The sequence below is a fragment of the Salmo salar genome, chromosome 23, assembly GCF_965601325.2.
Source record: "Salmo salar chromosome 23, fSalSal1, whole genome shotgun sequence".
Lineage (NCBI taxonomy): Eukaryota > Metazoa > Chordata > Actinopteri > Salmoniformes > Salmonidae > Salmo > Salmo salar.
In genome coordinates this window covers 4,800,231-4,818,125 of record NC_138313.1, presented here as the reverse complement: position 1 = coordinate 4,818,125, position 17,895 = coordinate 4,800,231, and the positions used below count along the sequence as shown (strand labels likewise).

At 44.7% G+C, this 17,895-nt stretch overlaps 1 protein-coding gene across 1 annotated transcript in view; it reads left to right on the top strand.

Annotated features, from left to right (window-relative positions):
- The window catches only part of LOC106583961 (discs large homolog 1-like protein), a 231,982-nt gene that overhangs the window by 98,627 nt on the left and 115,460 nt on the right, over positions 1 to 17,895 (top strand). The window contains exon 4 of the mRNA XM_014168679.3: positions 15,474 to 15,524. Coding sequence (XP_014024154.3) covers positions 15,474 to 15,524 — 51 coding nt within the window. The remainder of the gene's footprint in view (positions 1 to 15,473; positions 15,525 to 17,895) is intronic.

Here is a 17,895-nt window from a genome sequence, read left to right as displayed (position 1 = left end):
AGTGGCTTCTTGCTGAGCAGCCGTTCAGGTTATGTCAATATAGGACTCGTTTTACTGTGGATATAGATACTTTTACTTGTGTCATGCACAAAGTAGATGTCTTAACCGACTTGCCAAAACTATATTTTGTTGACAAGAAATTTGTGGAGTGGTTGAAAAATGAGTTTTAATGACTACAACCTAAGTGTATGTAAACTTCCGACTTCAACTGTACATTCAAGAGGCCCTCCGGCAGGGTTTCATCCGCAGGTCCATGTCCCCTGCGTTGGCTGGTTTCTTCTTCGTTGCCAAGAAGGAGGAAGGATTACGCCCTTGTATCGATTACCGTGGACTCAATGACATCACCACAAAGTATTGGTACCCTCTCCCGCTGGTGCCGTCAGCCATCGAGCAGCTCCGCGGGGCCTGGTTCTTCACCAAACTGGACCTTTGGAGTGCCTACATTCTCATTCGCTTCCGGGAGGGGGGTGAGTGGAAGATGCCCTTTGGCTTAGCCAATGTTCCATCAGTGTTCCAGGCATTCGTCAACAAGGTGTTCAGGGACATGCTCAGACATCAGGTGATTGTTTACATCGATGACATCCTGATCTTCTCGACCAACCTGGAAGATCACATCACTCACGTTCGAGCAGTCCAGGAATGCCTCTTGGCTAACCACCTGATCGTCAAGGCAGAGACGTGCCAATTCCACCAGAGGACTGTCTCCTTCTTGGGCACCAAATCAGCCCGCAGGGAGTGAGGATGGAGGACAAGAAGGTAGATGCGGTAAGGTCATGGCCAGTCCCAACCACCATAAAGGTGTTAATGGTTTTTGGGGTTTGCCAACTTTTACCGCCGTTTCATCAGGAACTTCAGCACCCTCGCCACTCCTCTCACCTCCCTCCTCAAGGGTGGGCCTCGTAGGTTGGTTTGGTCTCCCGCAGCCAACGAGGCCTTTCGTGAGAATTGTCCTTCCGCGTGCATCTACATTCCCACAGGGATAAGGGATTGGCTGCTGACCTGGGCACACACAGCTGTCGTCGCTGGACATTCAGGTATTTCTCGCACCATCCATTCCCTCCCTGAGAAATACTAGTGGCCCACCTTGGTGCAGGAAGTTCCGCGGTATGTCAACTCCTGTTCCGTGTGTGCTCAAACTTAAGTCCCCCCGGAATGCTCAGCAGGGAAGCTCCTGCCGCTTCCCGTGCCTCAGCGACCTTGGTCCCATCTATCCATTGACTTTGTTACTGATCTTCCTCCTTCTGATGTTTTCACCACCATTCTGGTGGTAGTGGATAGATTTTCCAAGTCATGTCGATTCATCCCTTTTCCTGGTCTTCCCATTGCTCTCCAGGTCGCTGAGGCACTCTTCCAGCAGGTCTTCCGGAATTATGGCCTTCCGGAGGACATCGTCTCGGACCGTGGCCCCCAATTCACATCCCGAATATGGCGGGCCTTCTTGGAGAAGCTCGGGGTCATGGTTAGTCTCACATCCGGGTATCGGCCTCAGTCTAACGGGCAGGAGGAGAGGATGAATCAGGAGCTAGGGAGGTACCTGAGGAGTTACTGTCAGGACTGGCAGGGTGAGTGGGCATGTTTCCCTCCTTGGGCCGAGTACACCCAGAACTCTCTACATCACTCCTCCACTGGGTTGAACCCCTTCCAGTGTGTTTTGGGTTTACAGACGGCCCTGGCCCCATGGACCCCAGGCCAGACCATGGCTCCTGTGGTAGATGAGTGGTTCCGGCGAGTGACTCCAGAGCGCCGTCCATCGTCAGAAGGAACAGGCAGACCGTCACCACAATGAGAACCCTGAGTTCCATCCTGGGGATCGTGTTTGGCTCCCACTCCGCCTGCCCTGCAAGAAACCGAGGCCCTGGTTTGTGGGGCCGTTCAAGGTTCTCCGGAGGGTCAATGAGGTGACATACATACCCTCTTTTCATGTTTATTTTTATTTTACCTTTTATTTAACCTCTTGGGGCTAGGTGGGACGCTAGCGTGCCACCCGTGGTGCACTCCATCAACAGCAGGTGCATTTCAAGAGCGGCAAATTTGAATCCAAATAAATGTCAAAATTCAAATTTTTCAAAAATACAACTATTTTACACCATTTGAAAGATAAACATCTCCTTAATCTAACCACGTTTTACGATTTCAAAAAGGTTTTACGGCGAAAGCATAAATTTAGAGTATGTTAGGACAGTACATTTACAAGAGTTGTGTGTAATGTTTTGTCAAGTCAAAGACAGGGTCACCAAAACCATAAAACCAGCTAAAATGATGCACTAACCTTTTACAATCTCCATCAGATGACACTCCTAGGACATTATGTTAGACAATGCATGCATTTTTAGTTCTATCAAGTTCATATTTATATCCAAAAACAGCGTTTTACTATGGCATTGATGTTGAGGAAATCGTTTCCCTCCAATAACCGGCAGTCAAGTCAGCGTCACAAATTAAATAATTAAAATTAGAAAACATTGGTAAAATATTATATTGTCATTTAAAGAATTATAGATTTACATCTCTTGAACGCAATCAACTTGCCAGATTTAAAAATAACCTTACTGGGAAATCACACTTTGCAATAATCTGAGCACTGCGCCCAGAAAAATACGCGTTGCGATACAGACTAGACGTCATGTTGGGGAGATCTAAAATCGAAAATACTATGTAAATAATCCATTACCTTTGATTCTCTTCATCAGATGTCACTTCCAGGTATCACAGGCCCATAACGAATGTAGTTTTGTTCAAAAAAGCTCATCATTTATGTCCAAAAATCTCCGTCTCGTTAGCACATGATGTAAGCCAGCCGGACTTCTCGTCATGAACGAGGGGAAAAAATATATTTCCGTTCGTTCAAACATGTCAAACGTTGTATAGCATAAATCATTAGGGCCTTTTTTAACCAGAACATGAATAATATTCAAGGTGGACGAATGCATACTCTTTTATAACGTATTGGAACGAGGGTACCCAACATGAACTCGCGCGCCAGGTGTCTAATGGGACATCATCGTTCCATGGCTCTTGTTCGGTCAGATCTCCCTCCAGAAGACTCAAAACACTTTGTAAAGGCTGGTGACATCTAGTGGAAGCAATAGGAAGTGCCAAAATATTCCTAAGCCCCTGTGTTTTTCAATGGGATAGGTTTAAAGTCAATACAACACATCAGGTATCCACTTCCTGTCAGAAAATGTCTCAGGGTTTTGCCTGCCAAATGAGTTCTGTTATACTCACAGACACCATTCAAACAGTTTTAGAAACTTTAGAGTGTTTTCTATCCATATATAATAAGTATATGCATATTCTAGTTACTGGGTAGGATTAGTAACCAGATTAAATCGGGTACATTTTTTTTATCCAGACGTGCAAATGCTGCCCCCTAGACCCAACAGGTTAACCAGGCAGGTAAGTTGAGAGCAAGTTCTCATTAACAACTGTGACCTGGCTAAGATAGAGCAAAGCAGTGCGACACAAACAACACAGTTACACATGGGATAAACAAATGTACAGTCAATAACACAATAGAAATGTTTATATACAGTGTGTGCAAATGTAGTAAGATTAGGGAGGTATGGCAATAAATAGGCCATAGTGGCGAAATAATTACAATTTAACATTAACACTGGAGTGATAGATGTGCAGAAGATGAATGTGCAAGTAGAGACACTGGGGTGCAAAGGAGCAAAAAAATAAATAACTATATGGGGATGAGGTAGTTGGGTGGACTATTTACAGATGGCTATGTACAGGTGCAATGATCGGTAAGCTGCTCTGACAGCTGATGCTTAAAGTTAGTGAGGGTGATATAAGTTTCCAGCTCAGTGATTTTTGCAATTCGTTCCAGTCATTGGCAGCAGAGAACTGGAAGAAAAGGAGGAGTTGGCTTTGGGGGTGACCAGTGAAATATACCTGCTGGAGCGCGTGATACGGGTGAGTGCTGCTATGGTAACCAGTGAGCTGAGATAAGGCGGGGCTTTACCTAGCAAAGACTTATAGATGACCTGGAGCCAGTGGATTTGGCGACGAATATGAAGCGAGGGCCAGCCAACGAGAGCATACAGGTCGCAGTGGTGGGTAGTATATGGGGCTTTTGTGACAAAATGGATGGCACTGTGAGAGACTTATTTAAGATGGTGAGGAAAGCACTTTGAAAGAATAACCAGGCATCCTCTACTGATGGAATGAGGTCAATATCCTTCCAGGATACCCGGGCCAGGTCGATTAGAAAGGCCTGATCGCTAAAGTGTTTTAGGGAGCGTTTGGCAATGATGAGGGGTGGTCGTTTGACCGCGGGACCCATTATGGACGCAGGCAATGAGACAGTGATTGCTGAGATCCTGGTTGAAGACAGCAGAGGTGTATTTAGAGGGCAGGTTGGTCAGGATGATATCTATGAGGGTGCCCGTGTTTACGGATTTAGGGTTGTACCTGGTAGCTTCCATGATAATTTGTGTGAGATTGAGGGCATCTAGCTTAGATTGTTGGACGGCCGGGGTGTTAAGCATGTCCCAGTTTAGGTCACCTAACAGTAAAAACTGAAGATAAATGGGGGGCAATTCATTCACATATGGTGTCCAGGGCACAGCTGGTGGCTGAGGGGGGTCTATAACAAGCAGCAACAGTGAGAGACTTATTTCTGGAAAGGTGGATTTTTAAAAGTAGAAGCTCGAATTGTTTGGGCACAGACCTGGATAGCATGACTGTCACGTCCTGACCAATATTTAGGTATTATTTCTATTATATTTGGTCAGAACGTGGCAGAGGTATATTTGTTTTGTATTATGGGGTTTTGTGTGTGGTGTAGTGGGGTGTATTAGTTTGGTATAGGTTCTAGGTTTGTTTTTCTATGTATAGTTTTGGGTGCTGGACTCTCAATTGGAGGCAGGTGTTTCTAGTTGCCTCTGATTGGGAGTCCCATAAGTAGGTGTGTGTTTGTTTGGTTTTCGTGGGTAGTTGTTTTTGCACTGCGTGTTGTGTGCCTGCAAAACTGTTCCTGTCGTGTATATTGGTTTCCAGTGGATGCGTTACTCCTTTTTTGAATTAAAACATGAGCATCCATATTCCCGCTGCAGTTTGGTCTATTCAACACGGCTCTTTTTGTGACAGAACTACCCACCACCAAAGGACCAAGCAGCGGAGAAGAGGACAGAGGCAAGTGAGGGAGGAATGTTGGAGGCAGCCCCAAGAATTTTTTAGGGGGGGGGCACAAGGGCTATTTGGCGGGGCGAGATTACAGCCCCAGGCCAGCTCCCCGTACCCTTGTAGGGCAGACTGGACAGGTCCCGTGCTTTGGGGTTGGGGCTGTGGTGAGGCCTGGGATTTTCAGGCCGGTAGGCAAGGTACCAGCGCCCCGCATGTGCCAGGGCAAAGTAGGCATCGAGCCGGAAGGGGTGATGCCAACCCTGCACTCAAGACCGCCAGTGCGCCCTTTCGGTCCGGTGTTTCCCGCTAGATGCACTAGCATGGAGGTGCGTGTCTCCAGGCCGGCACGTCCAGTACCAGCCCCACGCATCAGGAGTCTAGTGCGTCAGCCCAGCACCGCCAGTCAACAGTCGTCGGAGCTGCCCGCCAGTCAACAGTCGTCGGAGCTGCCCGCCAGTCAACAGTCGTCGGAGCTGCCCGCCAGTCAACAGTCGTCGGAGCTGCCCGCCAGTCAACAGTCGTGGGAGCTGCCCGCCAGTCAACAGTCGTGGGAGCTGCCCGCCAGTCAACAGTCGTGGGAGCTGCCCGCCAGTCAACAGTCGTCAGAGCTGCCCGCCAGTCAACAGTCGTCGGAGCTGCCCGCCAGTCAACAGTCGCCGGAGTGGCCAGACTGCGCTGAACTGCCGGAGTGGCCAGACTGCGCTGAACTGCCGGAGTGGCCAGACTGCGCTGAACTGCCGGAGTGGCCAGACTGTTCCCCGGTCCAGCCCGAGGGGCCCTCCTGTCCCCCGGCCCAGCCAGAGGGGCCCTCCTGTCCCCCGGCCCAGCCCGAGGGGCCCTCCTGTCCCCCGGTCCAGCCCGAGGGGCCCTCCTGTCCCCCGGTCCAGCCCGAGGGGCCCTCCTGTCCCCCGGCCCAGCCCGAGGGGCCCTCCTGTCCCCCGGCCCAGCCCGAGGGGCCCTCCTGTCCCCCGGCCCAGCCCGAGGGGCCCTCCTGTCCCCCGGCCCAGCCCGAGGGGCCCTCCTGTCCCCCGGCCCAGCCCGAGGGGTCCGTCTGCCTGGCGCAGCTATCGGCTCCACCGAAGTGGGCGACGCCGAGGGTGGAGCAGGGTCCACGTCCTGCACCGGAGCCACCTCCAGGATAGGTGGGTTGGGGAGGGAGGGTGTAGCACAGTGCCGTCGTTGACGGCAGCCACCCTCCCTTCCCTCCCTTATTGTTTAGGGGGTATTGCTTTTTGGTTTTGTTGGGGTAATGGGGATTTTTTGTGTTTTCTTTTAACCTCTATGGGCTAGGTGGGACGCAGGCGTCCCCCCCGTGGTGCACTCCATCAACAGCAGGTGCATTTCAAGAGCGGCAAATTTGAATCCAAATAAATGTCAAAATTCAAATTTTTCAAACATACAACTATTTTACACCCTTTGAAAGATAAACATCTCCTTAATCTAACCACGTTTTACGATTTCAAAAAGGTTTTACGGCAAAAGCATAAATTTAGAGTATGTTAGGACAGTACATTTACAAGAGTTGTGTGTAATGTTTTGTCAATTCAAAGACAGGGTCACCAAAACCATAAAACCAGCTAAAATGATGCACTAACCTTTTACAATCTCCATCAGATGACACTCCTAGGACATTATGTTAGACAATGCATGCATTTTTAGTTCTATCAAGTTCATATTTATATCCAAAAACAGCGTTTTACTATGGCATTGATGTTGAGGAAATCGTTTCCCTCCAATAACCGGCAGTCAAGTCAGCATCACAAATTAAATAATTAAAATTAGAAAACATTGGTAAAATATTATATATTCATTTAAAGAATTATAGATTTACATCTCTTGAACGCAATCAACTTGACAGATTTAAAAATAACCTTACTGGGAAATCACACTTTGCAATAATCTGAGCACTGCGCCCAGAAAAATACGCGTTGCGATACAGACTAGTCGTCATGTTGGGGAGATCTAAAATCGAAAATACTATGTAAATAATCCATTACCTTTGATTCTCTTCATCAGATGTCACTTCCAGGTATCACAGGTCCATAACGAATGTAGTTTTGTTCAAAAAAGCTCATCATTTATGTCCAAAAATCTCCGTCTTGTTAGCACATGATCTAAGCCCGCCGGACTTCACTTCATGAACGAGGGGAAAAAATATATTTACGTTCGTTCAAACATGTCAAACGTTGTATAGCATAAATCATTAGGGCCTTTTTTAACCAGAACATGAATAATATTCAAGGTGGACGAATGCATACTCTTTTATAACGTATTGGAACGAGGGTACCCAACATGAACTCGCGCGCCAGGTGTCTAATGGGCCATCATCGTTCCATGGCTCTTGTTCGGTCAGATCTCCCTCCAGAAGACTCAAAACACTTTGTAAAGGCTGGTGACATCTAGTGGAAGCAATAGGAAGTGCCAAAATATTCCTCAGCCCCTGTGTTTTTCAATGGCATAGGTTTAAAGGTAATACAACACATCAGGTATCCACTTCCTGTCAGAAAATGTCTCAGGGTTTTGCCTGCCAAATGAGTTCTGTTATACTCACGACACCATTCAAACAGTTTTAGAAACTTTAGAGTGTTTTCTATCCATATATAATAAGTATATGCATATTCTAGTTACTGGGTAGGATTAGTAACCAGATTAAATCGGGTACATTTTTTTTATCCAGCCGTGCAAATACTGCCCCCTAGCCCTAACAGGTTAAGGTGCATTCCGGGGTCTGCACCTTTAGGGAGGGGTAATGTCACGTCCTGACCAATATTTAGGTATTATTTCTATTATATTTGGTCAGGACGTGGCAGAGGTATATTTGATTTGTATTATGGGGTTTTGTGTGTGGTGTAGTGGGGTGTATTAGTTTGGTATAGGTTCTAGGTTTGTTTTTCTATATATAGTTTTGGGTGCTGGACTCTCAATTGGAGGCAGGTGTTTCTAGTTGCCTCTGATTGGGAGTCCCATAAGTAGGTGTGTGTTTGTTTGGTTTTCGTGGGTAGTTGTTTTTGCACTGCGTGTTGTGTGCCTGCAAAACTGTTCCTGTCGTGTATATTGGTTTCCAGTGGATGCGTTACTCCTTTTTTGAATTAAAACATGAGCATCCATATTCCCGCTGCAGTTTGGTCTATTCAACACGGCTCTTTTTGTGACAATGACAGAACTCTGCAGGATATCTCTGCAGTAGATTGCAACTCCACCCTCTTTGGCAGTTCTATCTTAGCGGAAAATGTTGTAGTTGGGAATGGACATTTCTGAATTTTTGGTGGCCTTCCTAAGCCAGGATTCAGACATGGCTAGGACATCAGGGTTGGTGGAGTGTGCTAAAGCCGTGAATAAAACAAACTTAGGGAGGAGGCTTCGAACGTTAACATGCATGAAACCAAGGCTTTTACGGTTACAGAAGTCAGCAAATGATAGCGCCTGGGGAATAGAAGTGGAACTTGGGGCTACAGGGCCTGGGTTAACCTCTACATCCCCAGAGGAACAGAGGAGGAGAAGGATGAGGGTACGGCTAAAGGCTATAATAACTTGTAGTCTAGCGTGCTGGGGACAGAGAATAAAAGGAGCAGAATTTTGGGCGTGGTAGAAAAGATTCATGGGTATGGTAGGATGTGAGTACAGTGGAGGTAAACCTAGGCGTTTAGTGACGATGAGAGAGGTTTCATCTTTGGAGGGGCAAGTTAAGCCAGGTGAGGTCTCTGCATTTGTGTGGGGTGGGACGAAAGATCTATCTAAGGCATTTTGAGTGGGACAGTGAAATAAAACAGTAAAAACTAGCCAAGACAGCAGTAGACAAGGCATATTGACATTAGAAAGAGCCATAAAGCAATCACAGGTGTTGATCAGGAGAGCAAAGACAACAACGGGTAAATGGTGATGAATGTGCAGAGCGGGTCAGTTGGGTACATACAAGACCTAAGTTCGAGGCTGGGGCCGACAGGTAAACAAAATGAGGTACCGTGTTATTGAAACAGTCCAGGAGGCATCAGCTGTGTAGCCGAGTGATCATAGGGTCAAAAGAGCAGCAATAGGTCAGTCAGGGTGCTGTTCGGTAGTCACTACTACGCTAGGCGAGCAGGGGACACAGCGTTCAGAAAAGCTAGCGGGCCGGTGCTAGTAGTTGGTTCTTCGGCGACATCGTAACAGAATAGACTATTGAGACCACATCGGGCAATCACGTCGGCAGTCCAGCTGTGATGGATCGGCAGTGCTCCGGGTCGACAATAAAGGGTCCAGGCCAATTGGCAAAGGACGTATTGTAGCCCTAGAATTAGCTGGTATATGGGCCTGGCTCAAGGCTAGCTCAAAGCTAGCTGGTGCTTGCTTCGGGACAGAGGCATTAGCTAACAATAGCTTCTCGGTTGCATCTAGCTAGCTGCAATGATCTGGAGTAATGATCCGGTGTAATCATCCAGAGCGGCAGGAATCCGGTGATATGGTAGAGAGAAGCAGTCCGATATGCTCTGGTGTGATATCGCACTGTGCAGACTGGCAGGTGTTGTCCGAGCTAAGGCTGGCTTATTACGGGGAAAAAAGGCAAAGACCGCTAGCCGTGGCTAACAAATACTAGTAGCTAGTTAGCTGGCTAGCTCCTGATGGATGTTCCAGTTATAAGGAATAAAAATAGCTGATCCATACCACATTGGGTGAGGAGGTTGCAGGAAAGTATATTTAGTTCGTAGATAGAAAATGAGATTAAGATATATACGAAAAAGACTGGCTATTTACACGGGATAAGACAAAGACAGATACACACATCCTACTGCAGCGCCATCTTGGAAAAACTGTCTCCCTTCTCAGGTTGATCCCCCTAGCTGATGCTGCCCCCCCCCCCCGGACATCGAGGGGGGCCGGGCGTATGCTGTCAGATCCCTACTGGACTCCCTGGTTGATTGGGAGGGGTATGGCCCAGAGGAGCGGTGTTGGGTTATGGTGGAGTACATTTTGGACCCCAACATCACTGGCTCCTCATCCTCGGGGTCGTCCCCCTGGTCGGCGTTGTCCTATGGCTGGAGCCGCACGTCAGAGGGGGGGTACTGTCACGTTTGCTCCTGCTCCTTCCCTCCGGCGTACGACGTCGCCAGAGTACTAACCACCGGTCATGGGATTCATCATTACGCACACCTGTTAATCTTACATCTAGATGTTCCGCTAGCGGAACGCCACACCAATATCTAATGGTAGAGCGTGGCGCGAATTACAAATACCTCAAAAATCCAAAAACGTCAATTTTTCAAACATATTACTATTTTACACCATTTTAAAGACAAGACTCTCCTTTATCTAACGACATTGTCCGATTTCAAAAAGGCTTTACAGCGAAAGCAAAACATTAGATTATGTCAGGAGGGTACCCAGCCAGAAATAATCACACACCCATTTTTCAAGCTAGCATATAATGTCACAAAAACCAAAACCACAGCTAAATGCAGCACTAACCTTTGATGATTTTCATCAGATGACACTCCTAGGACATTATGTTATACAATACATGCATGTTTTGTTCAATCAAGTTCATATTTATATCAAAAACCAGCTTTTTACATTAGCATGTTTTGTTCAGAACTAGCATAAAATTACTCACGATAAACGTTCACAAAAAACATAAAAAAAAAAAAAAGAATTATAGATACAGAACTCCTTTATGCAATTGCGGTGTCCGATTTTAAAATAGCTTTTCGGTGAAAGCACATTTTGCAATATTCTGAGTAGATAGCCCGGCCATCATGGCTAGCTATTTTCACACCCACCAAGTTTGGCACTCACCAAACTCAGATTTACTATAAGAAAAATTTGATTACCTTTGCTGTTCTTCATCAGAATGCACTCCCAGGATTTCTACTTCAACACCCAATGTTGTTTTGGTTCCAAATAATCCATAGTTATATCCAAATAGCTGCGTTCTGTTCTTGCGTTCAAGACACTATCCGAAGGGTGACGCGCCGGCGCATATCGTGACAAAAAAATTCAAAATATTCCATTACTGTACTTCGAAGCATGTCAAACGCTGTTTAAAATCAATTTTTATGCGATTTTTCTGGTAAAATAGCGATAATATTCCGACCGGGAGACGTTGTATCCGTTCAAACACTGAAAGAAGTAAAATGGAGTCGTCACATGCACGCGCACACCAGTGTCATTGTTCTCAGAACGACCACTTTCCAAAACCCCTACTGTTTTTCGCCCAAGGACTGCAGAGTTATCATTCCACGTTCTGGCGCCTTCTGAGAGCCTATGGGAGCCTTAGAAAATGTCACGTTACAGCAGAGATCCTGTATTTTCGATAAAGAGGCTATAGAAGGACAAGAAATGGTCAGACAGGGCACTTCCCATATACAATTTTCTCAGGTTTTGGCCTGCCATATGAGTTCTGTTATACTCACAGACACCATTCAAACAGTTTTAGAAACTTTAGGGTGTTTTCTATCCAAATCAAATAATTATATGCATATTCTAGTTTCTGGGCAGGAGTAATAACCAGATTAAATCGGGTACGTTTTTTTATCCGGCCGTGAAAATACTGCCCCCTATCCTAAACAGGTTAAAAAAGAAGTTACAGGTCTGTGAGAGCCAGAAATCTTGCTTGTTAGTAGGTGACCAAATACTTATTTTCCACCATCATTTGCAAATAAATTCATTAAAAATCCTACAATGTGATTTTCTGGATTTTTTTTCTCATTTTGTCTGTCATAGTTGACGTGTACCTATGATGAAAATTACAGGCCTCTCTCATCTTTTTAAGTGGGAGAACTTGCACAATTGGAGGCTGACTAAATACTTTTTGCCCCACTGTACTGTAGTTAGGCAGGGACAGAGCAGCCCTTCTGTGATCCGCTCTTTCCCAACATGGCTATCACCTCTAATCCCATGGAGATTATCCCCTCCCCGTGCCACACAGGAAGACAGCATTAGCGCTGTGCACTGCTCAGAAAGCTCTGCCGCCTCCCTGCCTGCCTGCTACAGAACGCTGCAGTATTCCCCACAGAGCAGAGGGGATTTCACATGGATAGCCAGCCTGCGCTGCCCTTTATTAGGCTGCTACTGAGTGGTCAGCTCTGCTCTGCTCTTCTCTCACCCACCCGTTGTTTGTTATAGCTAAAGTACTGCTACATACAGTACCAGTCAAAAGTTTGGACACACTTACTCATTCAAGTTTATTTTTTAATTTGTACTATTTTCTACATTGTAGAATAATAGTGAAGAAATCAAAACTATGTAATAACACATATGGAATCATGTAGTAACCAAAAAAGTGTTAAACAAATCAAGATATATTTTAGATTCTTCAAAGTAGCCACCCTTTGCCTTGATGACAGCTTTGCACACTCTTGGCATTCTATCAACCAGCTTCATGAGGTAGTCACCTGGAGTGCATTTCAATTAACAGGTGTGCCTTGTTAAAAGTTAATTTGTGGTATTTATTCCCATCCTAATGAGTTTCAGCCAATCAGTTGTGCTGTGACAAGGTATATGGAAGATGGTATTTTACCAAATAAGGCTAAGTCCATATCATGACTAGAACAGCTCAAATAAGCAAAAGGAAATGACAGTCCATCAATACTTTAAGACATGGTCAGTCAATACCGAAAATTTAAAGTACTTTGAAAGTTTCATCAAGTGCAGAAGCAAACACCATCAGGGGCTAGATTAAACTGGTTCTCATGAGGACCGCCACAGGTAAGGAAGACTCAGAGTTACTACTGCTGTAGAGGATAAGTTCATTGGAGTTACCAGCCTCCTAAATTGGCAATTAACTGCACCTCAGATTGCAGCCCAAATAAATGCTTCACTGAATTCAAGTAACAGACACATCTCAACATCAACTGTTCAGAGGAGACTGCATGAATCAGACCTTAATGGTCGAATTGTTGCAAAGAAACCACTACTAAAGGACACCAATAAGAAGAAGAGACTTGCTTGTGCCAAGAAACACGAACAATGGAAATCTGTCCTTTGGTCTGATGAATCCAAATTTGAGATTTTTGGAAGAGGAAGTGTGATGGGGTGGGGCTGCTTTGCTGGTGACACTGTCTGTGATTTATTTATAATTCAACGCACACTTAACCAGCATGGCTACCACAGCACTTTTCAGCAATACGCCATCCCATCTGGTTTGCACTTAGTCACACTATCATTTGTTTTTCAACAGGACAATGACCCAAAACACACCTCCAGGCTGTGTAAGGGCTATTTGACCAAGAAGGAGAGTGATGGAGTGCTGCATCAGATGACCTGGCCTCCACAATCACCGTACATCAACCCAATTGAGATGGTTTGGGATGAGTTGGACTGCAGAGTGAAGGAAAAGCAGCCAACAAGTGCTCAGCATATGTGGGAACTCCTTCAAGACTGTTGGACAAGCATTCCAGGTGACTACCTCATGAAGCTGGTTGAGAGAATGCCAAGAGTGTGCAAAGCTGTCATCAAGGCAAAGGGTGTCTAATTTGAAGGATCTGATATATAAAATATATTTTGATTTGTTTAAAACGTTTTGGGTTAATACATGATTCCGTATGTGTTATTTCATTGTGTTGATGTCTTCACTATTATTCTACAATGTAGAAAATATAGAAAATAATAGGTAGGTAGGTGTGTCCAAACTTCTGACTGTTACTGTATATACAGTTGAAGTCAGAAGATTACATACACTTAGGTTGGAGTCATTAAAACTTGTTTTTCAAACACTCCACAAATGTCTTGTTAAAAACTATAGTTTTGGTAAGTCGGTAAGGACATCTACTTTGTGCATGACACAAGTAAGTTTTCCAACAATTGTTTACAGACAGATTATTTAACTTATAATTCACTGTATCACAATTACAGTAGGTCAGAAGTTTACATGCATTAAATTGACTGTACCTTTAATAAACAGCTTGGAAAATTCCAGAAAATGATGTCATGGCTTTAGAAGCTTCTGATAGGCTAATTGACATCATCATCAGAAAATAAATTGTAGACCTCCACAAGTCTGTTTCATCCTTGGGAGCAATTTCCAAATGCCTTAAGGTACCACGTTCATCTGTACAAACAATAGTACGCAAGTATAAACACCATGGGACCACGCAGCCGTCATACCGTTCAAGAAGGAGACGCGTTCTGTCTCCTAGAGATGAACGTACTTTGGTGCGAAAGGTGCAAATCAATCCCAGAACAACAGCAAAGGACCCTGTAAAGATGCTGGAGGAAACAGGTGCAAAAGATTCTATATCCACACAGTAAAACGAGTCCTATATCAACGTAACCTGAAAGGCAGCTCAGCAAGGAAGAAGCCACTGCTCCAAAACCACAATAACAAAAGCTAGACTACGGTTTGCAACAGCACATGGGGACAAAGACCGTACTTTTTGGAGAAATGTCGTCTGGTCTGATGAAACAAAAATGGAACTGTTTGGCCTTAATGACCATCGTTATGTTTGGAGGAAAAAGGGGGAGGCTTGCAAGTCGAAGAACACCATCCCAACTGTGAAGCACGGGGGTGGCAGCGTCATGTTGTGGGGGTGCTTTGCTGCAGGAGCGACTGGTGCACTTCACAAAATAGATGGCATCATGAGGAACGAAAATTATGTGGATATATTGAAGCAACATCTCAAGACATCAGTCAGGAAGTTAAAGCTTGGTCGCAAATGGGTCTTCCAAATGGACAATGACTCCAAGCATACTTCCAAAGTTGTGGCAAAATGGCTTAAGGACAACAAAGTCAAGGTACTGGAGTGGCCATCACAAAGCCCTGACCTCAATCCCATAGAAAATTGGTGGGCAGAAGCGTGTTCGAGCAAGGAGACCTACAAACTTGACTCAGTTACACCAGCTCTGTCAGGAGGAATGGGCCAAAATTCACCCAACTTATTGTGGGAAGCTTGTGGAAGGCTACCAAAAATGTTTGACCCAAGTTGAACAATTTAAAGGCAATGCTACCAAATACTAATTGAGTGTATGTAAACTTCTGACCCACTGGGAATGTGATGAAAGAAATAAAAGCTCAAATAAATCATTCTCTCTGCTATTATTCTGACATTTCACATTCTTAAAATAAAGTAGTGATCCTAACTGACCTAAAACAGGGAATTGTTACTTGGATTAAATGTCAGGAATTGTGAAACTGAGTTTAAATGTATTTGGCTAAGGTGTATGTAAACTTCCGACTTCAACTGTACCTAGTCCCTCACACCTCTTTCTTTAACACTTCCAGTTTGGGTTTTGAGGAATAGTGTGCCATCAAAATGAGACCTGCAGTGGGAAAGACGTTTGATCTTTCCATAGGCACCCTCTCCTGGGCCAGTGGAGACAGCTCTCTTATGATCCCCACGATACTGATTGGCTGATGTCTTGTCTTTCAGGTGAATGGAACAGAAGCAGATTATGAGTATGAGGAGATCACTCTGGAACGGGTAAGTAGGAGCAACATCACATCTTAGTTGTTACTTTAAACCCATCATCCATGGCTAACGTTTTCATAAAATAGGTGTCTCTAAAATTAAAGCGCCAATCACCAGTTGAAACAATAACAAAGTTAATTCCCTGACAATGATTTGGTAAAAAACTGAGGGATGTGGCTGGAGAAATGCAGTCACTCTCAAATTCATAGACAGAGCTAGGGATGACCATTCATGATATCACAATTATAGGTTTAACCATGTTTTAAGGCTATACATTGTATGTTTACATTTTACCTCGTTTTCAAAAATTGGAGTAAAACAAGCTTATATTTTGGGTTCTGATGGGGTATTCAAAGCTCATGAGCGAGAATCAATGGGTACATATCATTAATTTGTAAGTCCAAAAATGGATGTAGCAACTGTTGATTGTCTCTTTAAGGTTCTAATGTAAATTAAAAGGTTTAAAATAAATTGAGGGGCTATATTTAAATATAAAGGTTGAAATTTGAATAAAAATTAATTAAAAAAAGGTTAAACCATGCAAGGTATGTCATTTATATTTTCATAGTGTTTCCAGGGCTCTCAGTCTTACTATATCATGAAAATGCTGTGTGTCAGGGAGCAGGGGGAGAGGAGGGAGAGGGGGGAGAGGAGCAGGGAGCTGTTTCTGTGTCTGCCTGTAAGGCTGCAGGGCTCCCTTCTCTTATCTTTCTGCTGTGACCTGATTCAGCCACGATTTGCGCTTGCATCATTAACTCTACCTCAACTTCACCATTAAAGATGGTGAGACACACATCAGCGACACACACCACCCCTAACCACAACCACACACTGAGTCTTAGTGTAGGCAATAGAGTCAGGCCCTGGCCCTATACTACTGCTCTTAAAATGTCACCGACCGCCTTGATTCAGGCTTATGTAGCAAAATTTGAAATAGTTTTTTACATTGGATAAAAGCAGAGACACAGAGCTATAAAATGGTATATCATACACTGCATTTGAGGAACAAATGGAAAGTAATTCTGCTTTGAAAGTTGATAAACTTGTAACCTCACTTTTGAGAAAATGGCCTTTGAATGTTTTGGTACCAACTGGAGAGCTCTTCTTTGTCTACACCCATTCAACATTGTTCACACCCTCTTAAACTTTAGCCCCACCCATCTCTTTAAGGGCTGATCTGAGCATTCTGTTCTAACAATAGCAGTCAAGCTCCCAAGCTAATTGGCCAACTTGCTAGCTACTTCCAGACACAAATGAGAGAACAGCTCACTGAACATTACTCACCCTTGCAGAGCTGGTTAGGCTGTTTTTATTTTATCCAGAGCGTTGGCTACTGCAACTGTGCTGTCAGATTGTCCTTCGTAAATTCAGAGCGTTTCGCTTTCGGAACATTAAGAGCATACATGGGACGCTCTGGAAGAGGAGTAGGGTTGATCCGAGCGTTCTGACCTCACAATGGCAGTCAAGCACCCAAGCTAACTGGCTAACATTGGCTAGCTTGCTAGATACTTCTGGACACAAATGAGAGAACACCCCCCTCTCACCATTTTACTCACCCTAGCAGAGCTGGTTAGACTTTTTTTCATGTTATCCAGAGCATTGGTGACTGTAACTGGGCTGCTGGCAACAATTTAATTACACTTTCTGACGACGTTTTCTGACACCGGCCATATTCAACGGGGGTTGAGCGTTCGTAAATTCATCAGTTATTCCACGCTCTGGCACACTCAAACGTTACAATCACACCCAAAACGTTTACTTGCATAGTGGAGTCTTTTGTTAAAACATGTAGCTAGCTAGGTAAACAATGAACCATAATCCCAACTCATGACATTACTACCTTGCATGAATCTGCAGGTAGCTAACCAACCAGGATCAATGTTAGCTAGCTAACATTAGGCTATAACTAGCCAAGCAAATGGCTCTGAGATACAAATAATAAGATCATCCATGTAACGTTAGCTAGCAAGCCAGCCAGCTAACGTTAGCTAGCTAGCTAACATTACACTAACTTGGAATGAAAACAATTTTCTGTCAAAATTAGAAATGTGTAATATCTGAAAATGTACTCTCTTACCCATTTTCCGAGTCGAATTACACCACTACAACCAAGGATGGAATCAAATTACCACGTACATGGCTATGTTATTCGGCCAAGCTAGATTGCGAGTATTGTGAGCCTTGCTGGCTGTTCGGAGATCGGAGTGCCCCTTGTCTGATGTGTGGGTGAATGGGGTGAGAGATTGGCGCCATCTAACATCCAAAATAGCATGTCAAGAGACATCCCAGATTCACATGGGTGTCTGTTTGGTATATGACTAATGGAAGCCCAATGGCACTATTGACGCAGAGATGGAGAGAGGCGTGCGTACGCAGCAAATTT